Source organism: Sporothrix schenckii, assembly GCF_000961545.1.
Source record: "Sporothrix schenckii 1099-18 chromosome Unknown Cont48, whole genome shotgun sequence".
NCBI classification, from domain to species: domain Eukaryota; kingdom Fungi; phylum Ascomycota; class Sordariomycetes; order Ophiostomatales; family Ophiostomataceae; genus Sporothrix; species Sporothrix schenckii.
The window spans coordinates 1,502,757-1,528,745 of record NW_015971149.1 but is presented as its reverse complement, the minus strand read 5'-3'; the positions used below and the strand labels follow the sequence as shown (position 1 = coordinate 1,528,745).

Here is a 25,989-nt window from a genome sequence, read left to right as displayed (position 1 = left end):
ACACCGCACACACGCATGGCGGCTTGCCTGTCCTAACGGACCTCATCATACGTATCTTACTTTGTGCTGGGTTCACCGGAGTATGGAAAAATCATAAAAATACTATGGCTCGAGAAAAAATATATATTGCAAGGAAGAGCCCTAGGATAGGACGGAGGATAATGGATGAATAAAATAAAATAAGAACGTTGAGAAACTGAAAGACAGCCGTAGTTATAGAAAGTGAACATGAGTGTGAAGTCGGGACGGAACAGTCTATTCTACACGACATACGACTTGTTTGTAGACGCCCAAATGCAATCTGGACATTTTTGCGGAGCGGCCACATTAGTGTGTGGTTCTACTTCGTACAACGGATGGTGCTGGCATCGGCTATCAAGTCCGGAATCGGTACCCCGCCAAAGTTTGACTGCCGTAGTGCGAGTTAGGTCTGAAGCCAGGCCGCTAGAGCTCAGGAGCTCTACTAGGCAGTCCAAAGCGGACTTTTGCCTCTGGCGCCGTAAACTAGCCTGCCATGAATCGTTCTATTTTCTTTTTTCCATATGATCCCACTACTGACCACTCTGCACATCGGCGACGCCTTGCCATTGACGAGTGACACGCCCTGTTCGCGACCAGATTGCACCAGCTACACTATTGATACAAGAATTGCCTATTTCCACCATCCTTTGTAGGATTTAGAATCCCCGTCTTGAACGTCAAACTCGATTCCTCCCATAGAACGATTACAAGAGAGCCTGCACAGTCCCATCCGCTTCGAATCTCGACAGTTCCCTACCCCTCCAACAATATGGTCGCTGCAAGAAAGGGCCCCGACGGCCTGGCCGCCGCGTTCGAGCCGCTCACGCTGTCCAGCGCCACCCGGGCCGTCCACGCGGACGACTACGTCAACTCCCACCGTGCCGTCGCCCCGCCCATGCACGTGTCCACCACCTTCCGGTATTCCGACGACCCGGACGCCCTGCACATGTGGGACAACACCGACCCGGCCGCCCCCTACGACTCGCACATCTATTCGCGCGAATCGGCGCCCAACACCACGCGCCTCGAGGCCATCCTGTCCGACCTCATCGGGCACCCGACCCTGACCTATGCGTCCGGCATGGCCGCCTTCCACGCCCTCGTCGTGTTCCTCAACCCGCGCCGCGTCGCTATTGGCGCCGGCTACCACGGCTGCCACGGCGTGCTGGACATTATGAAGAAGCTCAACGGCCTCGAGAAGCTGGACCTGCTCAACGACGACGACCTCGCCAAGCTGCAGCCCGGCGACGTCGTGCACGTCGAGACGCCGCTCAACCCGACGGGCGAGGCGCGCGACCTGGCGCACTACGCCCAGCTGGCCCGCGCCAAGAAGTGCTACCTGACCGTCGACGCCACCTTTGCGCCGCCGCCGCTGCTGGATCCGTTCCGGTGGGGCGCCGACATTGTCATGCACTCGGGCAGCAAGTACTTTGGCGGGCACTCGGACATGCTGTGCGGCGTGCTGGCGGTCCACAAAAAGTACGTCAAGGACCCGGCCGCGCGCGCGGCCGACCAGAACTGGCTGGCAGCGCTGCAGGACGAGCGCCTCGTCATCGGCGGCGTCATGGGCAGCCTCGAGGGCTGGCTGGGCGTGCGCAGCCTGCGCACGCTGGCGCTGCGCGTCGAGCGGCAGGCGAGCAACGCGGCCGCGCTGGTGGCATGGCTGGCCGCGGAGCACAAGACGGCGGGCAGCGTCGTGGTCCAGGTCGTCGAGCGCATCCACCACGCGAGCCTGCAGCCCGAGGCCGCCGACCCGGGCTCGTGGCTCAACCAGCAGATGCCGCACGGGTTCGGGCCCGTGTTCAGCCTCGTGCTGCGCGAGGAGGCGCTGGCCCGCCGCCTGCCGAGCAAGCTGGCGCTGTTCCACCACGCGACGAGCCTCGGCGGCGTCGAGAGTCTGATTGAGTGGCGCGCCATGTCGGACCCGCACATCGACAAGCGGCTGCTGCGTCTGAGCATCGGTGTCGAGGGCTGGGAAGACATCAAGGCCGACTTGGCGCGTGCCTTTACCGAGCTGGTGGCCGAGGCCAAACAGGCGTAGTCGCGGCCCGCCCTTGTCCTTGTCTTCTCCTTCACCAGAGGTTCAACCCACGTCGTTTCACCAAAGTTTGTCACCCGACATGTAGTGTATTAGAATGCCGTATTAGATTTTCGTTTTAGTCCCCCTCTTTGCCTGCTTTCAGAAGCTCCGTGACCGTGACAAATTGATAACCCTGCTTGATGGCCGCCGGCAGCATCTTGTGCAGCATGGGTGCCGTCCACGATCGCCGGTCGTGGCAGATGACAATGGCGCCCGGCTTCAGCATGCTCAGAATGTGCCGCGCGTTGAGCCATGGGTAGTTGATCTGTGCGTCGTGCGGGTACACCCCCCCCAGCACCAGCTTGTAGCCCAGCTGTGCAACGAGTGAACGCATGCGGTCGCTGAAGAAGCCAGAGCCGGGCCGGTAGTACCGTGGTGGCTTGGTCTGGGCCAGTTCCGTATTGGTCGCCCCGCCGTGCCGGCCTTCCCGCACCGAGTCGTACACTTGCTGGAGCATCGCGTCGACCTCGGCAATCTGGGCTTGGAGCGCGCCGTCCGTCAGCGACCGCGCCGGCTCGTCGTGCATGCCATGGTTGGCCAGCTCGTGCCCGCCGAGCGCCAGCGCCTCGCGCAGCACGCTCTGCCGGCCCGGCACCTGCCCGCCAATGACAAAGAACGTGGCGTGGGCGTCGTACTGGCGCAGCACCTCCAGGATGCCGCGCGTGTGCTCCGAGGGGGCGTCGTCAATGGTGAGCGCGACGAGCTTGCGCTGGGCCGGCCGCTCGGACGGGTCGCCGGACGTGACAAGCACCGGCAGGTCGACGCGCCAAAGCACGTCGGGCCAGCGGCTGACAAAGTAGCTGATGAGTGGCCGGGGTGGCTTGTAGATGATGTAGAAGGGCACGAGCAGCAGGCCGACGAGGGCCAAGAGGGCCAAGAGCGTGGCCATGCGTTGCCGCCGTGCGCGCCGGCGCAGCTTGGGCGGTAGGCGCAGGAGGTGTGGGAAACGGGGCATGAAGGGTGGCGGCAATGAAAGGGGGGCGGCGAGCGTGCAGTGTTGGCCTCCAAGTGCAGAGGGCTGTGAAAAGGGGGGTGAGTCGGCGAGAAGTCGATCCCGTGATCGCAATGTCGCTGAGACACGGAAGGTGCGACGAGCCGTGAAAGTGAAGTGGGCAAGTGAGATGAAATTGATATTGGGGAAAGAGCAGATGTGCCGAGTACGCGTCGTATCGATTGGGGGAGTGCTACCGCGAAGGTGGTTGCCGTTTTGGGCTTGGAACTGTCGCTGCTCGCTAGGTCTGGCCTCTTCCACTCTTCCAGGCCTGAACTTCGCCTAGCACAATTTCATGTGCACACGGAAGCAGCCGCTGGCTGGCCCGCTTTTATCTCAGGAGGTGGCTTCTAATGCTTCGAGAATCAACGTATCAATAACGATGAGATGAAATTATTGACAACGTTTCTTTTCCTTCTCGTGCATATTTCTTTGGAGCGCAACTTCACCACTTGTACTACAAGTCTGAAGGAAGACATTCACAAAAGAAGCCGGCGGGTAGTTCGAAGGACATGTTATTGACAATCTTGCACAAAGCTGAGGTCTGGCTGCGTGCTTTCCCTCATACTACAATGAGGTGTCTTTCACAACAGGACACAACTTTACCCTATGATTTTCTCTCTGAGCTCCCATTTCCTTCGACACCGTCACTTTGGGACTTGAGATGCCTTTTTGGGACATGTATGGCGGGTGGTTATTTTGCTGTTCATCTGCTCAGTTCAAGCCACGGATGGATGCGCAAATTTAGACGACCAGACCAACCAGTTCGGGCGACGGATGACATTCATTGTTTAAACAAAGACTTGCATATATAGTAGGCTGACAACGACTGTGATGCAAGGGAGTACCGCCTCCACGGAATACGGGCTCAGGGAACCGGAGAGAGAATCACGGTTTCGCGCAAGGCTTGGACCGACCATCTCTTCGTAATCCGCGCCGATCTGCAGTCGCATTCGAGAGGACCCGAAGATAAGGCACCCGGAGCCCGGAGTCTTTGCATTCTCCATTCCAAGAGCACCTGTGTTCGGTTGTTGCTTTGTGGCTCAATTTGCTCCTGTCTTTCACTTGGCCGTTTCGTGTGGCGCGCGGCTGCACACTGGCAGCCTCACTTGGCGCTAATGAATATGAGAGCAAAATGGGTTCTACCTGGCACCTGACAGAGGAGTGAGTTAAAAATGGCAGCAACCGGGGCTGAGCCCAGGGGCGGTGCGCAGCGCCCCAGCGGCCCTGGCCACAGACTCTGACACGACTCTCTGCTAATTATTCTACCCCTCTCCCCTGAGCCCAACCTCCAAGGTCCGACCCCTCACCACACAGCTAGTTGATGTAGGTGTGCGGCCAGGCCAAGGCCAAGCCTTGTAAGCTGGCGACAATGAACATGGACGATGGAAAGCGTCATAAATGGTGAGAGAAACAGCTGGGCAGGAGTAAACGGCGTTCTGTAATTATAACTTTCGTCAATGGAAGGAGCAAACCAATGTCGACAACTTGAAGGGAAGGAGTCCCCTGAGAAGGAGTCCCTTGAGACTTAATAGAAATAGGGAAGGAGCCAAGGACAGAGCTGGTCAAAAGCGTCAGAAAGGCCCAGAAAAACCGGAAGCAAACTGCAGGAACGACCAACGTGCGCAAGCTCGTGTCTTCATGTCCATTGCAGCTTGGCGCCTTCCCTCCGCCTGTTCCGCTGCGCGCCTTCCTTCACGTCCAAGCCTCGCGATCGTATTTCCCGGCTCGACATCCTTCGTTGTCGTTGTTTCTTGTTTCCTTTCTTTCTTGTTTTATTCAAACCCCTTTGCAGCATTACACTATCAACACCACCGCATTTATATCATACATACTTTCGAGTGTGCCCGTTTTCGTCAACGGACTAACAGACTTTGTTCTCGCGCTTTCACTTCCCCCCTCACGCCCCTCAGAACCAAAGGGCCCCAGCGGCTCATGCAATGCATGCCTTGCGACAGGCAGAAGATCAAAAGCATACGTTCGTCCTTGAACCCATCCGCCCGTCGATCATTCGAGCATTGCAAGACCCCTTCCCGTAGTTTTGGTCCCGAACTGTGACCACCAGCCGTCGCATCTCTGCCACGCCGTTTCACCTGTTCCCGTTTTCCCTCGTGCCTCTTGGCCTCGGATCCCGTTTCTGCTCGCCACCATGGGTCTCCGCGACATACTAAAGAAGAAGGGCGGCAGCGACGATGAGGGTGGCTTCACCGACTCGCGCAACGAGAGCGAGTTTGACCAGTTCCAGCATCAATACCAGCAGGAGTTCCCGTCGCAATCGCAGTCGCAACTGCAACCGCAACGTCGGCGAACACCACCGCCGCGCCCCCCGCCGCCCGATCCGCTCCAGACCTCCGAGTTCACCTTTATTCGCTCCGACACGCTCTCCCAAGAAGTGATCCACCCGCCGGCGGACGTGGACGATTTTGGGCGGAATCAGTATCTCCAGGCCGGCGGCGGCAGCAACGACGGCGGCCTGGCCAGCCCGGCAAGTCCACAGAACCACCGCCGCAGCTTCGACATGTTCCGCAAGTCGTCGCGCAGCGGGCGCAGCAGCCGCAGTGCCTCCGTTTCGTCGAGCGGTGTGGCGGGCGACGGCAGCAATGCCGCCGCCGAATCCACGGCCCGCCGGCTCTCACAGCGCCTGCACCTGAGCCGGACGCCGAGCACGAGCTCGCATGTGCCGACAAACCTGCCCGAAATCGTTGTGCCCGAGGGCGAGGGCGAGGGCGGCAACCGGCCTGTGGGCCACTCGTCGTCCCTCTCGCTGTCGTCGCAAGGGTCGTCGTCGAGCACACGCGGCGGCGAGGCACCCACGTCGGCACCCGTCCCCAGCGCACAGAACAGCAAGCCCGCCCCCGTCAACCCGGCCGTCGAGTCCCAGTGGGAAAAGCGTGCCACGATGCTGGCGCAGGAAAACGAAAAGGTGCAGCAGCTCCAAGGCAGCCGGCCAGGCACGCCCGAAGACCGGCTGGGGCGGAAAGGCGCCGCCAGTCCTGCAGGGAGCACCCACAGCCGCAGCCGCAGCCGCAGCAACAGCAATGCCAACGGCGCCGTCTCGAGCAAGGAGCTCGACGCCAACATCCAGGAGGCCATTCGCCTGCACGAAGAGGGCGAGCTCGAGCAGTCGACGCGCATGTTTGGCATCCTGGCCGACCCCCGCGGCTACAACAACCCGCTGAGCCAGGTGCTGTACGGCCTGGCGCTGCGCCACGGCTGGGGCTGTTCGCCAGACACGGAGACGGCCGTCCAGTACCTGTCGGCGGCGGCCTCGAACGCCGCGGCCGTCGAGGAGCTGGCGCTCAAGGCGGGCATCAACAAGGGCGGCGCGGCCAAGGGCGAACTGGTGCTGGCCATTTTCGAACTGGCCAACTGCTTCCGCAACGGCTGGGGCCTGGACCGCGACCCGCTGGCGGCAAAGCAATACTACGAGACGGCCGCGAACCTTGGCGACACAGGTAGGTACAGACAAACAACAAAACGGTACCTCGATTTGTTTCATATCACACACGCTCACAATCCATCTAGATGCCATGAACGAAGTGGCCTGGTGCTATCTCGAAGGCTTTGGCTGCAAGAAAGACAAGGTAAGCTTTTCTATTTCCAATACAATCCTCCCCGCGATGCTCCTTGCGTCTCCAACGCCACCTCTGCATGCCAAGTTCATTGTCGTTCTGTCTCCTTTTCTGCACTACTGCAAGCCGTTCAGCTGCCGTGGTCTCTCCCTCAAAGCTGGCGCTGAGAGGTTGCTCTTTGCGGTTGGGCAGCAACCCCTTGAAAGGGGCCATGGCAAATCAGATGCGGTGTGAGCCGTCGTCTCTTGATCACGTTCAAATCACCGCATACGCCTCCCCCACACTAAGAGAGTGTGGGGGAATATGCCAGAGGAAGCTATGAGAGGCGGATGGAGTCACGCATGCACCCCATTTACGTCCATCACGCTGAAGCTGACGCATCTTCTTTTTCCTTTCTCCCCAACAGTTCCTGGCCTCCAAATACTACCGCCTGGCAGAACAAAACGGCAACAAGACGCTCGGCAACTCCTGGTACGTCCCACACTCTCCCTCTTTTCCACACCCTCTACCGTGCATCCCATTGGGTGAGGCGTTTGCTTGTGCCCCGCGAGGAAACCAATCGTCTTCTCCATCGTCTTTTGTCACAGCGGCTTGGGCAGCAACAGATCGATTGGCTGTGAGGGACGTGCAACTGTCCGCCGTGCCGCCCAGATCCTTTTCCAACCTCTCGATGGCCATCGCCTCGTTTCTGCGTTCTACTGTGGTGGTCTCGTTTGGCTATGTCAGCTAACACTTGGACAGGATCTGGAAGGAAAAGTACGATCCCGACAAGCAGAAGAAGAAATAAGCAGGTCGTGTCGTGATCCTCACTCTATTTTTTTGGTTATCATCTTTTTCTTATACCTGTATTTTTACTATATGTTTGGATGGTTTATTTTATTTTTGGACATTGCATTTCATTCGATAAGTCGTATCTTTATTCTGGTTCTTTTCTTGTTCTAGGTTTTTTTCAAGGGAATTTTGGATATACGAATCTGGATGATTTGGATGTTCGTTTTCCCTTGCTAGTACGTAAGGGCAGGTGATAACCCAGCAGGGACCCATGCAGCCAGCACGCTGTTTTCGCATTCTTTCGGCGGCCGGTGCACCTGCGGGGCCTCCCATGAGCATACGAGACACATAGGAAAAGGAAGTAGCGGTACTCTTCAGCTTCTGGTTTTCCATCGTCTATTTCGTAAGTACATCACCGTCTGGCTGCGTGGCTTGTCGAGTCAAAGGCGTTGTTTACTGGTTAAGGCTGCCCTACTGAATTCACAATTCAAGACATATTCAAAAGGAATTTGGTAAAAATTGTGAATATAAAGAACTAAGGTAGAATAGAAACAATGACATAAAAATCCATCAGCCATAAATCATCCTGACATGTGTCGTGATATTCCCAAAGAGAGGGAGGGTATTTTTTGGCGAAGCAGAAGAAGAGACAGTCGAGGCCAGGCTTCTCCGTCCTTCGTTTCGCTCTTTTCCATATTGCATGCTGTGTTTCTTGTCGTTTCCCTTTCCCAGCCCCTTTCGCCAACAGTCACAAGTCCCAAATTTCCCTTTCCTAGCCCAAACCTTTTCTAATGCACCTGTCCGCCAGTTGTGGTCATTCTGCTCCGTTTCGTAATGTTCCAAAAAAATACGAAAGTGCAAGATGCTGCCATTGTCGATGTTGTGATGTTTTGGTTTTGTTGATTTATTTTATTTTTTGTGGTGTCGATCGTTGTTCTCGTAGACGTATAAGAAAAAAAAAAGTGTTGTGCTTTCTGTTTCAACGCGCCGACAAAGACGGTGATTTGTCTGTCGGCGTCCGGTTGTTTTCCAAGCGAGTGTGGATAAAGAGTGTTGGTAGTTGGTTGTGTTTGTTCGTGCTTTAAGGCGGTTGTCGTTCTTCCATTATTTTCGTGCTCGTTCCATGTACTCATCCACCTCTTGAAACTCGACCTCGACACATTTTCCCTTTCATCAGGACGTTGTGGTCGGTTTCTCGTGAGAGAATGGAATTGAGGTAAAAATAGAGGGCGGCGACACCATCAAAGGGAAACAAAGTCATAAAATGAGGAAATAAATCAAGGCAAACCATGAAAGCGAGTCCAATCTGGTCTAGGCGATATTCCACGACCTCTTGCGAGACTGGCTGACCCTCCCAAAGTACATGATAAAATTCGTGTAAACGAATAAACAAGATAAACAGTTAAAAATGATGTTGAAGATTGCAGCAACCTTTTCGTGCAATACGCTTCGAGAAACATAAATCGTCACCCAACAAAAGAAAAGAAAAGCAAAACAAAAACATATCAAAACATCTCATCAGGGCTGCACAGTCCACTTTTCTTAAGAGGATCAAAAGAAGGCAGATAGATGACCAAACCATGAAGGTCGTGAATAAAAGGAGACCAAGTAGAGGGAAAAGAAGATCAAAGAATGTAAGTAGAGGCGGGCGAGAAAACCTGAAGAAATGTTGCAAAAATAGGAAACGAGAAACAAAAACAGAAAGCACCGGCCGACATTTTCCCGTCGGCCATCCCAAAGGGCAGAAAAGCAGACACAGCAAATGGCAGCAGAGCCTATCCAGTGCAGCTTTGCAAAACCAACACACCCAATGAAGAAAAAACACAAACATGAGGCATAAAACATGAAACCGTGACGGCGTGAGACGTTAGATAAAAAACAAGAGCAGTCTTTCATAAGATTCGGAACAAAAAATGCAAAGAAAATCAGTTGAAAGCAGAAAAGGGAGAAAAGCAAAACTTGAACGAACTCGCTCGCTTGCTTGGCTGGCTTGAAAACTGAAAAAGCAAAAAAAGCAGAGTGGAAAGGCAAAAAGGCATAAATGCAAAAAATCAAATCGCTGGCTTGACAGAAAGAAACGCAAAGAAGAATGCAAAACGATAAAATGGGGGTGTTGAACATGATGACACAGCAGACAGACAGAAACAGAAACTCAGACAAGGGATCGGTCACCCCCAGCTGGCGAAGTGAAGGGTTGAGGGGGAGAAAGAAATCATTGTATCCCAGATTTGAAAGTTTAGAACTCTTTGGCGGCCAAAAAGTGCAAAACAACACAGAAAAGAGAACACAAAAGAAAATTCGGAGTCGGCGGCTCGCAGAGCCAAGAGCGAATGTGGGTAACCCCGTTGGAAGGGGTCTCAAAATACGAAGTGTTCGAGAGTGAAGAACAGTGGTTAAAGCATGGCGCGTGAGCGCGTTGGTTTTGATGATTGCGTTTCAGTTGACCGAAAAGCCCGAGGCTGAATAACGCAAATAGAGTCGCTGAAAGCAAAATTCCGACGATGAATAAACGCAGAGTTGGAAAAACAAAAACTGTCGCACTTGGTATGCGAAGATCGTGTAGCTGTTCGATGCCGTTGACTGTCATAATCCGAATGTAGGAAAGCATAGGTATGTGAGAAGTTAAAAAAAAAAAAAAAGAAACGCTTGAAAGCAATTCATAAAAAGTAGAAGAGCACCGGCCTTCTCTGAGCTGTTTGTGTCGCCGTTGAAGAAATCAATCATGATCATGAAGAAAAGTAAAAGTCGTCAAAAGAAATGCAAAATTGTGCGCGAATCAGTCCCTTGACATAGAGACGAAAACCGAAAAGAAGACGAAGCAGAAGAAGACGATGAGAATGAAGACGCAGAGGCAGCAAATTTACTGCTCGCCATCAGCACCGGGGGATGCCGTGTTCACCTCGGAGACCATCTTGACAAAAGACCGCACAACGTCGCTGGGGATCTGGTCCCACAAGAGCGACCGGGTGTAGACCTCAGCCTTGCTGTTGCTGCGCACAGCAGCAAGGGCGTCAGCAAGGTTGCGGCGGCCCTGGTTGGTGGGGGCAGACGAGGGGACAGCAGCGGTCTCGGCCGTGGGAGGATGCTGGTAGCTCACAACGCCGCTGTACTGCGCGGCATTCAGTGAGAACAGCTGCTCGTTGGCCTGGTCTTCGGTCGGCTGCATGAGCTGGTCAGAGAGTTGACCGAGCATGGACGGCTCGACGGTTGCCGGCTGAGCCCACGACGAAGCAGAGGGCGCAGCGACATTGGCGTTGACCGAAGACGAAGGGATGGCGGCAGTGGCTGGGGCGCTGACGCTGGCCGCATTCTCGGTGGCATCCTTGAGGACGTTCTCCAGGAGCTCAGCCGAGGCGACGCGCATCTCGTCCGACACTTGCGGTATACTGGGCATCTGGCGGCTCGACATGACAAAGGCGCCGACAAGGAAGAGCATGAAGAGGAGGCCACCCTGGGAGCCCGACTTTTCGGTCGAGGCCAAGACGGAGCCAACAGCCTCGGCGTTGTTGGTCTTGGTCGGCTCGGGGTCGGCCTTGACCTCGACAACTTGCTGGCGCTGCTCAGGCTGCTGCGGCTGCCCAACACTTGGCATGCCGGGGAACAACTGCTCCCACGAGTCCGTAGCATCATCCATGGTGAGGCTGTCCATGCCACCAAAGTGGCCCAAGGTCGAGGCAGCAACGCCAGCGTTGGTGTAGCCCGACACCTGAGTGGCCGAGCCCTCGAGAACCTGGACGTGGTTGGAAAGGACGCTGATCTTCTTGCGCAGATCGGCCGTCTCGATGGTGTGTTGGCGAATCATCTCCTCCTTGTCCATGTTCATGTTCTCGATGTACTGGTTGACGCTCTGCTTCTCCATCTGCAGCTCAGACACCTGCAAGCGGAGAGTCTCAATCTCATGTTCCAAATTGTTGATGTGGTTGGTGTACTGCTTCTTTTCGTCCTCAAGCCGCTCCGTGTGCATCTTTTTGCGTTGTCTAGAATCAAGACTGTTATAAAGTTAGTAGAGTGCGGTTTTGATAAAATAAAAAGTCGTTAACTGGGAGGGAAAAAATACGTACGCAGCTTGTCTGTTGCGAAGAAGACGCTTCTGCTGCTTCAGCTCCTTGATCTCCTGCTCGTCCTTCGACTTCGAGATGAGATAGTCGATGTTGTTCAGGTTACGGTCCGACGGGATGTCGAAGCGAGAATTCTTCTTGCGGACACCATCGCCACGGCGCATGTCGTTGTGCGAGCGCATCATCGGGCTCTGCGGCGGGATTCTCAGGAGCATGGCAGACTGTGTATCGACACTGTCGTTGCTGGAGCTGGCCTGCATGGGAACCGAACCAACGGAGGTTGTGGTCGGCACCATGTTTGCTGCCGTGTGCATACCAGACATGCCGGGCATGGTCTGGAAGAGACCGCCACCCATGGTCGGAAAAGGCGTCTGAAGCGAGCCGCGCTGGAAAACCGAGGCGCTGTTGTCCATCTCGGCGGGCAGTCCGTCAAAGTGGGCAACAGGAGTAGCAACACCCGAAGCAGCGCTCGTGCTGGCCGTCATGGGCCAAGAATCAAGGCCCAAGGCGTGTTGTTGCTGTTGATGCTGCTGTTGATGCTGCTGCTGAGCCTGCTGCTGAGCCTGCTGCTGAGCCTGCTGCTGAGCTTGCTGCTGAGCTTGCTGGTGATCCATCCGCAGGAATGGATTGGTGCTGGCTTCAAAAGGGTTGACGGATGGCATAGATTGCATCTCGACAGGCTGCCAATCCTCCTGCTTGGGCGAGAAGAATGTGGAACCAAGAACAAACGAGTCTCTCCGGCTGTCGACCATGGGCGGGGACATCTCAAGGCCAGAGTCGATGGCGTTGTGGTCCAGGACGGCGTCGTCAAGTATGCTGTCGTCCTCGTCAAAATATTTTTGCGTGAGGTGGCCAGCAGAGGTGTCGACTGACAGTTGGCCTGGCCTGTATGAGGAATTCACGGGATATGTCAGGACCATTGTCGGTTTCTGGCTGTGAGGTGCGGGATGAGAAGGGCAGGAGGCGGGAATAATGTATGCGCTGGTCTGTTGAGACTGCAGAAGTCCAGGCATGTGTGAGCTGAGGCGGTGGGAAGAAGCGGTGGGAGAACACCAAAAACAGAATGCCAAAATTATGAAAATAAAATGGGTATGATGAGAAAAAGAAATAGGGGAATCAACAAAGGCTTTCCTGGAGCAGCAAGTTGCAGGGGAAAGAAAGATGAGTCTGGGTGTGTGTCGGGCAGAAATCTATTGTGGTTTTAAAGAGGTTCTATTGAGAAAAAATGGGGGGTTAGCGTAACTGTGGGCTTGGGAGGATGGCTGACCCGTCGAGGGCTGAACGGGCCGGAAAGGTGCGGCGCTGTCTGGCCTGTCGATGTCTGCAGTGTTGGGATGTGTATTTGAGTATTTTGTGTGCGTTTTTTTCCCTCTTTTGTCGCTTGATTCTTTACCAAAAATAAAAGAACCAGCAGGAGGGGGACGGCAGCGTGCAGGTGGTAGGGGCAAGCTTTGGCTGTGAGTGGTGGAGCAGAAGGAATTGTGGGTGAGGAGGGGAGGATGAGGCGAGTTGGAGAGATGGCGGAGCGAAAGGATGTGGGATGGATGGGGAGATATAGTGAAAGAGTAAGTCGAGGTGGCGATGAACAGGAAAGCAACGGGAGAGCGTGAGAGGGATAGAAACATACAGAAAAGAAGAAGCAACAAGACTGAAAGGATATACGGCGTATGCCCTTGCAAAATGGGGTTTGGATCTGCGTTGTAAACGAAAGGGGATTTCGATAAGAGGGACAAGAGTGGTGGGGAAGACGGGTGAGAGGGCGGCAGAGCCCTTTTAAGACCAAGAGGACAAGAGGTCAAGAGTTCGAAAAAGGCACAGAACGGTGGAAGCAGAACGCACGCGGAGGAGCAGGGTTGTGGGGGAGGGTGGGAGTGTGGGAGAAGCCGAAAAAGGAGGAGCACGAGTACCAGCTGTAAGTTGTGGTTGTTGGTGGGACTTGGTGTGGCAAAGGAATAGAGGAACTTGTTAGTTGAGGGGAAGTTGTTTGCGGGAGTGAACTTGGGGCATTCAGCTGAGCGAGCTAACGTATGAAAACAGACCGTCGTCGACTTGGGGGAGGTAGACCACAGCAAAACAGGAAAATGCAAATCGAAGATCGCGCCAGGAGCAGGGAAAGTTTGATAAATGAAGGGCACTCAAAGGAGGGCTCAGAGGAGGTGACTTACAAAAGGTAGAATGGCGTGTGGGTGAGTGTTTCTGCCGTGTTCGTGTTTCTCGATGGAGTGGAGGAGATGGAAGATAGTGCGTTTGCTTGGGCCTATGTATATGTATACTTGTACAGAGAGCAAGTGTGAGGCCGAAGTCGTAGGACCGAGTGGAAGCAAGCAACGATCAAGCAGGGGGGCAACTGATGAAATAAAAGACGCAAAATGAGAACGAGACTGAGAATGAGAATAAGAACAAGAAGAAAGCCGAGTGTTGCTGTATTGATTTGTGGGACTGAAAGGGGAGAGGGCGGCCGCGTTGCCTTTTAATGTGTTTGTCGACGATGCGCACTGGACGAGCCACAGGTGCAAGTGGCCTATGGGGTGCGGTGGTGTCGACGACGAAGACAAGGAAGACGAACAGAAGAGGAAAATAGCTGGGAAGAGAGCCACAGACAGGGGTTCGCCAATAACAGAGGGCTGACAGGGGCTTGTTGAGCCGGACGAAGCGCGGCTGCGAGCCTGTGATGGCGAGTCTGAGGAGCCGGGCGATGGGCACCGGTGATGGGCGCTGGTGATGGGCACTGGGCAGATTCTTTTGTCGTGTTTACGTTGCTTCTTCGGTTTCGGCCTTGGGCCTCGAGAAGAGCAGTTTCGAGATGTCAGGAGAGAAGAGTGGGAACACAGCGTAAATGTGAGTCAAGGGCAGAACTGTCAAGGACAACTGGGACAACGAGGACAAGAGGGCAAAGGAAGGAGCAGATCACAAGCAAAATGATACAGGGCAGGCACGATGGGACTGGACGCGAGAACATCCAGTGCAGCAATCTAGTCCGACTTGCCTACTTCGGACACTTTTGTTTGCTACCTTCCCACTTTCAGCAGCGCACTTTCCGTACGAGCAACCCACGGTCAACTTTGCGGCGGTTGCGGGCCTTTGAAAAGGGAAGGAACAACCCGCTCGAGTTGGCCAGGTCCAGAGCGCCACACATTGGGAGGTTTCCCAGACTTTCCTCTCTTTTTGGACCACTTGCCATTTGTTAGTAGCCACCAAGCGGTGTACTTGCAACCGACCGCAAGATGGCAGCAAGGCAGAGGTCACGACAGAGTCCCTGCCTAATTGCCGAGGACGCAGTGCACAGTGTGGAAGAGTACACAGTCTGTCCACATACGAAGTAGGGACAGCCCCTCTTTCCTGTTGCAGTACAAGCCGTTCCGTACTCAACCTCTAACAGCCAATAAGACACTCCAAACAAGCTGCGTCTGGCGGACGCGGAAAGAACGGCCAGGCCAGGCCATTTCGTATTGTTTACAGTGGAACGACAGTCGTTACAGGGGCCAAACGGTCAACAACAGCCTTTGCTTTTTGTTTTTTGGACTCGCCAGACTTCACCGCCTGTGAAGTGCACTTTCACTCTTTGAGACAACCTTCTCCTGGCCGCGGCCCTGGGCATGAACTGCGCCGTATCGAGCGAGCCTTATTCGTTGGGATTTGCATCTTGGCTTGGGCAACGGGTGGTCTCGTTCTGGGCGGCCCGTTTGGCACGTTTGGCATGGGCAAGCGAAGACGAGAAGGTCGTTGTAAATGAGGCCCCGACGGACAAAGGCAGAGGCGCGAGCGAGCAGCACAAATCAATACCCAGGGCGGGCCGTTGATTAAAACGCAGGGCAGCAAGGTACGACGGCGAGGATGTTCAGAGACCAGAGGCCAGAGGCCAGAGGCCAGAGGCCACAATGGGGAGGAAATGAGAAAACGAGAACATCAGAAGGTGCGACACAAGTCCAACGATCGCACGGCCACTGCCACCATACGGCAATCAACCGACGACGCCGGTCCTAGTGTTTTGGCTCTCTGCACGCCAGAGACGGCAAGGGAGGAGAAGGAGTGTAGGCTGCCATTTATTTCAGCGTATCAGCAAACAGCCAGAGCAGGCGACTGTCAAAGGGTGTGCCAATCGGTAGATCACCAGACTGGCACAGTTATGTGGACTCTACGAGTTTAGTAGGCGATGCGTCAAGGAGAGTGGCTAGCACATCGTACGCGTGATGTTCTACTCATGCCAGGAGGCTTTTGCAGTCGCAAAAATCCTTGGGGGTCATACAGACCGGCTGGACTGCCTGTCTCTTCGCTATCATCGGATACAGACTTACGTCTGCTGATGGTGTCTGAGGTCCTTGGGTGATCATGTACGTTGTATTACTCAGTAGCAGGAAAGCACTAACCCAAGTCAAGAGCGCATCTCACTTTTTGGCCAGTCAGAATAGCAACAGAGGCCGAAACTAAGACAAACGTGAGGAGGCACAACGACAAAGTGAGTGAGGAGTGAGTGAATGAACGTAAGAACTTGAGCATGACAAAACCAGGGACAGACAGACCCCCAAAACGATGCCCAACGTCAACAGGGGGGCGCTACTGGCATTTCGCGTACCCTTTTTTCTCTGATTCGTATGGCTGTCGTCATTTTAAGGCGGTGCAAACGACTGGATAGCGGACGACGGACGGCTGTTCGAACAAGACGGGGGGCACACATGGAGGGGGGACGTTGGGCAGAAATGGGGGTGTTTTACCATTTTTATTCGGAATAAATAATATTCTGCAGTCCGTTTGTCTAGGGGCTACCCCCCGCGACGTGAGTGGTTGCTTCTAAACGTAAAAATTGACTATGGTCTGCATCCAAAACGTTCTTTATTTTTGGGTTGGTACCCGATCGAGGGGGTCAGCGGCCATCCCCCTACCTCTACTCCCTATTTCGTACTTGTCCCCCAACAGGAAAGACGCCTCTGGGGAAGGACTGCCTCGACCTTTACGAGCGTCATGTCCCGTGAACAATGATCTTCAGTATGTCGTAGTCTTCCCAAGAGTGATGCTTCCATGGAGCTTGGCCCTGGTTGTCAAGTAGTTGGTCCGAGAGAGGCCTCGCCCAGGCCCCTGTCAGCCCCTAGAAGTGACACCCAGCCAGTCGTAGCGCACCGAACCGTCACTTTGGGTTGATCTCCCCATGTCGATTTGAGTTTCTCTTCACTGCCCAAAACAGCCAAAATACAGTTGTACATTCGTACTGAATGCGAACGGCTCCGCTCTTCCCGCCGCCACTGCCCGCGCCGCGTCCCGCCCGAACTGAGCGGCCGCCAGTCCAGTTTAGTGTGGTTTTGGAGGCTTTGAGTGCAACCGTGCACTGTTCCTGTCATTTCTTCGTGACATGCGTAAGCTCGGCCAGAAACATTGACACTAAAAATTTTTGACAAAGGGAACTGCCGCGGCCGGCTAAGAAGCCGACAAAGAAAGAGCAGCGCCTGCCTACGAATGTACAGAAGGAGCGAGTTTGATAATAGCGAAGACGGAAGGAACAGTCCAAAGTGGGTTGATTTGGTCGTTCCTTCTGTTAGTGAGTCGTCAAGCGTGACGCGGACATCAAATAATCAGATACAGCAGGCACTGCTGGCCGTCGTAGTTCGCACTTTCCTGTCACGGCCTCTTGATTGTCCTACTGTTCTTTCCGCTCTTGTGTCGAGGTCAAGGCAGCACCGTCGTCACATTGCCCCCTTTTTTTCAACTGTTCTTTTATTCCTCATCTCGCCCTGGCCAGTCCGCCGTCTCGGCTTCGATTCCTGTCGTCCCGATTCGGCACGAACAACTGCCAAAGCCTGATGTGGCCGATCCTCAACAGTTCCTAGCAGACCGAAAGCAACATGGATATGCTTTCCGCCCACCGAATCAGCCTGCTTGTAGGACTGGTGCTTGCTCTTTGCAGTCACGGCCTTACCGCAGATGTGATCGTTGGCCCAAGAAAGGCCTTACCGCGAGCTGGCCCAGATTTGTTGACTTTCGCCCAAACAGGGAAGATGCGCTAGTCCGAAGTGAAAGCCGTTGATATCGGCAATGAGAGACAACAGCCGAAGGCAAGAAAGTGCTACAAAAATATGGCCCAAAAATGACAGGACAGAAACAAACGAGGCGGCTGGTCTCCTGCTCTGCCTCTCTCCCCTCCTACCTCTCCTTGCACCGCCAGCGACGGTCCACCCGGTTCAAGAAAAGCCCTTCCAGTTGCCGCATCGTGAGTGGTCCAGGCAGTGGCCTGGGTTGCAGGTGGCCGCATATTCGGCGACCCGCTAGCAATGGTCTGCTCATGCCCACCAATCCGAACAAACCCAACCCGATGCGAACGAGAGGGTCGCTCGCTGCTCTCTGTCTCTCCTGACACTCCGACGAATTACCCCTTAGGCCGCAATAGCGTTATGCCGGGGGATCGGACATGGTGACGACGCCCTCCCCAAAGTGCGGTGTGCAGCCATTTGTGTCGCTTCTCGACGTTTAGTGGTCCTTCCCAAACCGAGCTGACTCCCCCATTATCCGTGTCTTGGATCCCTTGCAGCCTACCTCGCCTCAGTTCTTGATCCCGAGGGCCCGTGGCTTGTGGCCCGTGGCTTGTGCCTCCTGGGCGGTGGCTCACGGGTGACGACCATGGCCTTCGAACGACACCCTGCGCGTTTTATGTTCGTACCTGGGCAGCCTATCCCACCCTCCTTCTCTCTTTCCACCATTCTCTGCCTCCCATTTGGTCTGGTTCGACAAGCTGCCCCCGTGCTGCCCCTGTTCTGCCCTCTGCTGCACTGTGATAACTGATATGCCCGCTTGTCATTTTGGCTCCTTTACGACCGCGTCTTCCTTCCCTCCCACCCAAAAGAGGAAGTAAACATGCCCCTTTCGGCAAACTGTCCGTGCTGGCCAAGCAAGGCGACCACTACGAAAGAAACGACGCTGCAAGGGATCTTGACGAAAGCTACCTAACAAAGATGGCCAGATAAACGGAAAGACAGCTTCAACCTACCAGCGTGCTGCATCGGCTCGTCGATGTGACCAGCCAGTACCGTCGACGTCAACGAAACGGGGCGAACCACTGCCCGGAAACAGAACTGCCCAAATGGAGGCCGCGGCCCGTCAGGCACGAATGCACAATGTCACAATATGCACAAAGAATGTACCGCGCATCGAGATGCGGGCACGTTCAACAGCAGTCTCGCAACGCACCCTTCGTGACATCCGTACCACACCTTTCTCGTGCTGACCACTCTCGCCCTGTTACGCCGTTCCTTCCCTGACGCCTTACGAGACACACACTATAGAAAGAGATGCACTACTTTTCAGCCATCTTGATACGAGGGCACACCGTTCTTTGACCGTGTTTCGGGTCCTCGGCTTCTTGCTTCGTTTTGGTAAATTCATGCACGTCCACCGTGTTCATCGATGTTTTCTTTATCCAGCCTTTGCTCACTGCACGTCGTCAAAGATAAACATTGCAACGAAGGAGTCCCGGCTCTCATACTACTTGGCTAGGCAGACAAGAAAGAGTAGAGCGGATTGAGGGAGCCAAAACCTCCTGTCGATAGTCCATGTCCTGTCGGTCTGCTGCTCACCTCGGCGGAGCAGACCTTCACTGTAAAAGAGTCGTTTCTTTTTCCCAAGGCTGCCAGCAGAAAGAAGAATACCGAATGGTATGAGCCACATACAGGACAGTGGCATGTTTGCATCCTATCGTCTTGTTCGACAAGTTGACAACGGTGAATGAGCTTATTTGCCCCATTCATTGCCCCCCTTTTCGACTTCAACGGCGGCGGAAATATCACGACGAGTCTCACTTTATCTATAATCGAATGGTCTCACTCCGCATATCCAGCATTCGGAAACGGTATGTATTGTAGCCAAACAACGACAAAATAGCACGCAGAGAACAGGACCAAGGTGAAAGCCGTCTGGTGCAAAGCACATTTCCGCCGTTTCTTCATTGTCAATTACGCACATTGATATCCGCCGCCCCCTCAGAGAACAATTAATTTACGTCAAAAGATGTCGGTCGTTTAGAGACTCAGCATTTCAATGTCTTTTTGTCGACAACTCCATGCTTGACCAAGTCTGTGGGTCTGTGCCATTCTTCACCGTCGATCTGTTTTCTCATTCTGTCGTCTTCCCGGTAAATCGACAATATCAAATACTGAAACACTGGACATTCTGCAAGGTGGCTGCAGACATTCTGCAGAGTGTGCCTTGCCGCTGTCTCTGTCTTAAGCAACCAAGCAACCAAGCAACCCCCAAGAAGCAGCGCGGGATCATGCTGCATCGAGCAGTAGCATCCGCAGCCAAACGTGACCTATTAATAGCCAAGATGAGGGCATCCGGTGTCTATCATGGTGAAGGAGTAGCATCGTAAGCCGTGAAGAGCGAGGATCGGAGGATCGGAACATTTTCTTTCGTTTTTGAATTGAGTAGCTCGTTTCTTGGATTTGCCAAACAGGACAGGCTCTTCCCAGTTTTTCCTGACCCTTCTTTCCGACCAACCTACATCGACTCGTTAAGGGCACAAAATATGCATCTCAGAAGGCACGGAAGCAGGGAACGGCCGAAAAGTTTGAAACAGAGAGCAACGAAATCTACTTGGATCCGGGGTGCAGCATGGCCAGCCACTTCTTCTCTTGATAAGAAGGCCGATGTGGCACAATGACCAGCTGGAAAAAAAAGAGGGAAAAAAAAAGAGTAAAATGGCAATTGTAGTGTAATAATGGCCTGTTTCTAAAAACAACGGACAGCTATATGAGGACTCTGATATCGCCTTTAGTGTCCGTTTCTTGTCTCTTTTCAGGTATAATGTGGCTGTGGCTGAGTGGACTTTGACACCGCTACTTTGTCCAATATTTCGCAACTTTGTCTGACATCCCTCTTCCTTGCTTTTCTTTCCTCGCCTTTTTTTCGCTGTCAATCATCCTCTTTGCAAGTCATAGAGTTTCGTCATTTTCACCCCGCTGCCCCCCATCGGATGGCAGATGGACGTGACGGAGTAAATGTGACAGAAATGCGATTTGGGGAAATACAAGACAAAAATGAATGAGGCTCCATATTCCCAAGCCCCATAGTTGTTCATACAGGGCTGCCTTTTGTCTCTCCTATCTGTCTCTCTCACTTTACTGTCTCTCGTTTCATTTGGTGCGGCGTAGCTTGCGTACGCTTCCGCGGACAACGGGCGCAGCGAAACATGCGGTGAAGGGAGGAATACAGAAATACAAATACCCCGTAATACTCCATGCAAAATAAAGGGAAAAGAAAAAGAAAAGACAAGAAAAAGAAATAGGAAGTAAAAAAGAGGAAATATTAGTTTGTCTTTCAAACCTGCCATTTCGGGAAAAACAGAGGAAATTAAAATGCAATCGAAAGCTCACACCGTAAGAAAAAGAGGCTCACTCGACGTTTTTGTTGCTTGTTCCTGGTCGAATATCACGATATCACTGTTTGGCAGAGTACAACATCATCCCGGAAGAGCAATGGAACGATTACGGGAGATCACGAAGTTTCTATTTCCTGTTCGAATGCGTGCAGGCTCACCTAGAATGCAGATGGACCAGGGAGGCACGTATGTACACCCTTGTTCCTTAAAAGCTACGACAATGACAGATCGACAAGCAGACGTAATACGACTGAAAACGACCAACGCAAGCCCCCGGTCATAGCCGGTATTCTCGCCAGTTGCGATTTCGTTCTCGCCCTTCCAACGCATGCCAGCATGTTTCATTTTTATTTAGTTTTCTGGTATTTTGGGGGTCGTCGTGCATCGCATTTTAGGCAGGGGCAAGCCAAAGACGAGACATTTTATCCCAACCCAGCTGCAAGCCAGGCGATGTCTTTGCGGTGTACGGAGGCATACGGTTCTGCTGCACGCTGGACCTGTAACTTGCATCTGCACCAGCATCTGCCCGGCGCTTGCGCGTGCGGTGCATGCGGTGCCTGCATCGACGTGTACCAAACATGCTGAGAAGGAAGAAAAGAAGACGGTAGAAGCAAGTGACTCTTGCCGGCTATTTTCCGTACTTTTTGTTTTAGATTCGATATATTTCGGTTCCGACCAAAGTATATCGATACCATTTTGGAGACAAAAAATACGTAAGTTTAAAATGAAAAGTAAAATCGAAACCCAAATGTAAAAAAATAAAAATAAAAATAAAAACAGAATTAAACCCACTCAAAAAATTATTCTCCTGGCCGCCTCACTTTGCTCCTAAGGAAGCTTGTAGTATGACTCAACAGGTCACGATGGAAACTGCCGTCTCCATAGTTGGGCACGACGTGTTGGTCTATCCGTCTTTGGCTCGGCATACTCTTCTTTGTTCTTTTGTCTTTTGGAGTCTGCCTAGACGTTGCCACAAGGATACAGAGTTATTGGAACACAATCACAAAAGGTCTATCCCAATCTGCTGCCTGGTTGGAACATCGACGGGTGTTGGGCCCGAACGAAAAGCAGGGCAAGATTACAGTCATTGTACACGCTCGTACGCTCGCACGCTCGTACACAGTCAGAGAGAGACCAAGACAGGCCGTATCACCACATCCAGGCGGGCCGCATAGACTCTCTCGCCTTGTCTCTTGCGTCTGTTGGGCACTCTTTCTGCGAGAATAGCAGGCACCATACGATGCACGATCTGCGTCCCACGTTCTAGGCTCACGATAGGCCTCTGCAGCCGGTTGTGAAACTGAAGATATCATGCACGCAGCCGGCGATGATTGGGTTTCTGTGGCAGCCGTACGGCGAATTCTGTTCTTCATACTTGTCGTGGCGTCGGCATATTGCACCCGTTTCACAGACTGGAGGTTCCCCGAGGGACAATATACAACGTCGTGAGGACATATAGATGCCTGGTCGTGATCGGACGTGTGGAATCGAAGCGAGGGGACACTAGCAATGGTCACATAGGCGTCCGCCCCTTTCGTGGTGCAGTGATGGTCGTCTACAGATGACCTTTTCTATTTCAGTGAAGCAGAAAACGAGTATGCCGATAGCAACATCTCCGCGTCGTCTTCCCGCAATTCCAAGGCCTCTGCAATGCAGCCGCCTCGCTACACACCCATGCTGTGCAGTCCTTCTTTTGACAGGCACATCCCCGCTTTGGAATCTCCATAAGGAGGAAATGGTGTCTCGCAGCGATTCAATGCGTTTCCATGCTGTCACCCGTCCGGAAGGGCTAGGGACAGCAAGCCCGGAGGCTGCACATAGCGGCCTGCACGTCTCGGATGCCCTGAAACAGTCAATCCGCCGGTGTCTGAAGGATGTGCATGTGGTGGCGTCTGCTTTATGTCTTTGTGGACGTCTCCGGTCGTAGTGCGTATGTCTTATATGAATCTCTGCCTTCTCACATTGTCGGACAAGAAGGCTGGTTGCACAACAGGACCATGTTGGTTTCCCCTCAGATAGATTGCGTCAAGGGGGTGGTAGCTCCAGGGAGAGGGAGACAAGAAGAAAGAAGAGGAGAAGAAGGGAAACAACGCAATGACAAAATTACGAACAATACAGCGAGGACACAAAGGAGGATGAGGACGTAAACGAGGATGAACGATGAAAAGACGGAATGGAGTCAGATACGAGGATTCGAAAACGCAGGATAGTATCTCAAGATAACACGAACAAGAAGATAAACGTCAAATATGACGAAAAATAAACGCCTGGTATTGCTCGCTGCATGCTGTTCAATGATTTATAGAATACGGGACACTGCGGATGCTGTGTTTAGTGCCTCTTCACTCTCATCATATCGACTCGTGAACCCGACCTCCCGTCGTCGTTTTGTTTCTTCCCCCATCTCGCGGAACGTCATACCGCGAAGCAGGACACAGGCAAAAACAAAAGACATAAAGGCCCATCACCTCTAATTTGACGCCGACCCACGACATGAAGCACACGAGGAGAGGAAGAGAAAGTGTCTTGTCTCATGCCACTCATACTGTAGTCGTTGTCTCGTCTCGTTCCCGAGATGCCGTCGGAGGCACGGCAGCACAAAGCACGAGCAGGATGGAGAGGACGTGACGACGAGGGACGACAGACTGAGCCGTCTAGATGTTGATTACCTGGTGCCTGCTTTGGGTTGTTTTTTTTTTTTTTTTGGGTCATTGTCGACATCGCCATGGCCGTTGATTCCGCTGTGACCTTGCCTTTCTGTCGCATCCATCCACTTTCTCCCACTCTGTCCTTCCCCCGCCTCCTGCACGCGTATCCAAACGCAGCACACGATCCTCTCTGAAGGGTTGTACAGAAGCGGGGAGAATGCGCGTACAAAAGGGAAGCGAATGACAACGAAGAAAGGACAAAGGAAGAACAAAGGAAGAGGCAAGGGAGGTGCTACAGTGTGATGCGGCCGGTCCTAATTTGTGTCCTGTGTTTGGTGCTCGTGTGTAAGTGTGTGTTGGTGCTCGGTTGGACTGGTGTACAGAGGTCAAAGGTTTGTTGCTTGCAACCTGGCTGTTTCGGGAAGAGCCCTTTCCCTTTGCCTTTCCCTTTGCCTTTCCCTTTCCCTTTTCCTCTCCTTTGGTCATTCGTACGCCTGCGTCGCACTCACGCAAAGTCCCACAGCTTCACCAGCAGCGCATCCTCTGCGACGCCGGGTTGGCTGTCCGCACCCTCTGGCGCCGGCCTGTCGTGCGGCAGAAAGATGCACTTGGGGATCTGAAACTCCACCACGGGCGTCTTGCGGACCGCCTTGCCAAACTCGGCCTCGAGCATGCTCTGGTACGAGTGGTCGAAAAAGTCTTCGACGTTGTAGGCCTGCTTGGTAAACGGCTCCGCCAGGATCTTGGCAATCGTCGCCACGTTGGGGTGGTAGTGGCTCTGCAGCTGGACCACCTCCCAGAGGCAGCTGTCGATGGCGCGCGTCTCCATGGGGTCGCGCTCGAGCGGCCGGAACGGGTCGGCCATGCCCTCGTCGGCCAGCCGGGCGCGCGCCTCGGGGGTGCGCGGCACGCGGTGGATCATAAAGGTGCACTGCGGGTGCGTCTTGAGCATGTTGTAGATCCAGGGCACGACGCTGACGATGGCGCTGGGCGGCGCGTGCAGGCACAGACGGGCGAGACGCTTGATGAAGCTGGCGACCATCTGGACGGGCAGGTGCGTGGACGCCAAGAAGGTGTCGAGCAGGCGGAAGAAGCGCGCGCGGTGCTTGGAGTGCATTAGCTCGGCGTCGAGTAGCGAGTAGAGCTTGGGGAAAAAGGCCGGGTAGTCGACGTTGCGCTGCTGGATCAGGTAGTAGAGGCCCGAGAGCGCGAGCAGCGACGTCGAGCCGCCGGCGTCGTAGCAGTCGGTCAAAAAGTCGAGCATCATCTCGGGCTGCGCAAACCAGGGCGCAATCACCGTGGACGAGATGGCGAGCGCGCGCTTGCGGAGCGTCTTGCCGTCCGTCGATGACGAGACCGACGTGGCTGTCTGGAGCACCGCCAGCCACGCGTCCTGCGCCTGCTTGCGGTGCTTGGCGACCGAGTAGAGCGCATGGCTGCGCTTGTGCGGCGGCGGGTTGATGTAGAACGTCGCCAGCTCGTCGCTCGTGGCCGGCACGTCGTCGAGCAGCGAGAGCAGGTAGAACGCGCCGTGTGCGGCCGTGTTGCGCTCGGGGCTGTCGGGGCCCATGTCGGCGAGCACGGCCGACACCGCCTTGAACGTGTAGAACTGCACGTCGCAGTACTCGCCGACGTACGTCTCGACAAACTCGTCGGCCAGGTTCTCCGCCGTCGCAGCGTCGAGCGTGGCCGGTGCCAGGACGAGGCCGCGCACAATGGCCGTCAGGAACGGCTGCGGGAAGACGTACGTCTCCTCGTCGCCGGGCCCGCCAGCCTTCTTCCGTCGTGACTGGCCTTGGGCTTGCAGCAGACGCATGGAGAGCGTGAGCGCCGTCGACGCCGCGTCGCCGGAGCGGCCACCCAACAAGCCCAACAACACCGCCTCGTACTCGGCCAGCCGGTCCTTGAGCCACCGAACGACAACCACCTCCTTGTCGGACATGCTGCGGTTCAGGTTGAGGCTGCCCCCTGCCAGCAGACGCATGAACACGCGGCAAAGTGCAACGGCAGCCGCCAGGGCCGGACTTTGCTCTTCCTCCTCTGCCTGGTCGTCTTCGTCGTCTTCATCGTTGTCTTCATTGTCCTCATCTTTCTCACCCCTCTGCTTTGCAATCTCAAGCAGCTCTACAATATTGTTGTAGTGCTTCTTGGACTCGCCGATTTGGCCTTCCAGCAGCAGAATGCGTTCTTGGACATCGGTTTCGCCGTTGTCGCTGCTCTCGTCGTCGCTGCCGTTTTCCGACCGTGACCGTTTTCGCGGTGCATCGGTCTTGGTGCTGCGTTTCCGCTTGGCAGCTGCTGCCGCCTTGGTTGTCGTAGCAGCAGGCATCGTGTGTGCGTGGGCGGAACGTCCTGTTGTCTGAGGAGAGAGGAGACAAGAGAGCAGTGAAGCTTTCACTCAACTTTTTTTGTTATCGTCTTATCGCGATTCTGAATTTTAGTGGACCCCGTCCGAATGAGAGTCACGTGCACATTATATAATACAGCCCC

At 54.2% G+C, this 25,989-nt stretch overlaps 6 protein-coding genes across 6 annotated transcripts; 3 read left to right on the top strand and 3 right to left on the bottom strand.

Moving 5' to 3' along the window:
• Nucleotides 1-790: 790 nt before the first annotated feature.
• SPSK_00812 (uncharacterized protein) lies at nucleotides 791-2,062 on the top strand (the record flags this gene model as incomplete). The annotated part of the gene is made up of 1 exon (XM_016727759.1): nucleotides 791-2,062. The coding sequence occupies one exon, from the start codon at nucleotides 791-793 to the stop codon at nucleotides 2,060-2,062; it is 1,272 nt and encodes a 423-aa protein (XP_016584333.1).
• A 115-nt stretch (nucleotides 2,063-2,177) lies between these two features.
• SPSK_00867 (uncharacterized protein) lies at nucleotides 2,178-3,056 on the bottom strand (the record flags this gene model as incomplete). Its single annotated transcript, XM_016727813.1, has 1 exon — nucleotides 2,178-3,056. One exon carries the CDS (start codon nucleotides 3,054-3,056, stop codon nucleotides 2,178-2,180), a length of 879 nt encoding a protein of 292 aa, XP_016584332.1.
• A 2,185-nt stretch (nucleotides 3,057-5,241) lies between these two features.
• On the top strand, nucleotides 5,242-7,451 carry SPSK_00719 (uncharacterized protein; the record flags this gene model as incomplete). The annotated part of the gene is made up of 4 exons (XM_016727667.1): nucleotides 5,242-6,547; nucleotides 6,618-6,892; nucleotides 7,071-7,135; nucleotides 7,406-7,451. The coding sequence occupies 4 exons, from the start codon at nucleotides 5,242-5,244 to the stop codon at nucleotides 7,449-7,451; spliced, it is 1,692 nt and encodes a 563-aa protein (XP_016584331.1).
• Nucleotides 7,452-10,295: 2,844 nt separating this feature from the next.
• On the bottom strand, nucleotides 10,296-12,506 carry SPSK_00718 (uncharacterized protein; the record flags this gene model as incomplete). The annotated part of the gene is made up of 2 exons (XM_016727666.1): nucleotides 10,296-11,424; nucleotides 11,497-12,506. The coding sequence occupies 2 exons, from the start codon at nucleotides 12,504-12,506 to the stop codon at nucleotides 10,296-10,298; spliced, it is 2,139 nt and encodes a 712-aa protein (XP_016584330.1).
• Nucleotides 12,507-14,296: 1,790 nt separating this feature from the next.
• SPSK_00950 (uncharacterized protein) lies at nucleotides 14,297-14,578 on the top strand (the record flags this gene model as incomplete). The annotated part of the gene is made up of 2 exons (XM_016727891.1): nucleotides 14,297-14,325; nucleotides 14,347-14,578. The coding sequence occupies 2 exons, from the start codon at nucleotides 14,297-14,299 to the stop codon at nucleotides 14,576-14,578; spliced, it is 261 nt and encodes an 86-aa protein (XP_016584329.1).
• A 9,426-nt stretch (nucleotides 14,579-24,004) lies between these two features.
• Nucleotides 24,005-25,828, bottom strand: SPSK_00751 (U3 small nucleolar RNA-associated protein 19; the record flags this gene model as incomplete). The annotated part of the gene is made up of 1 exon (XM_016727699.1): nucleotides 24,005-25,828. The coding sequence occupies one exon, from the start codon at nucleotides 25,826-25,828 to the stop codon at nucleotides 24,005-24,007; it is 1,824 nt and encodes a 607-aa protein (XP_016584328.1).
• Nucleotides 25,829-25,989: the final 161 nt, after the last annotated feature.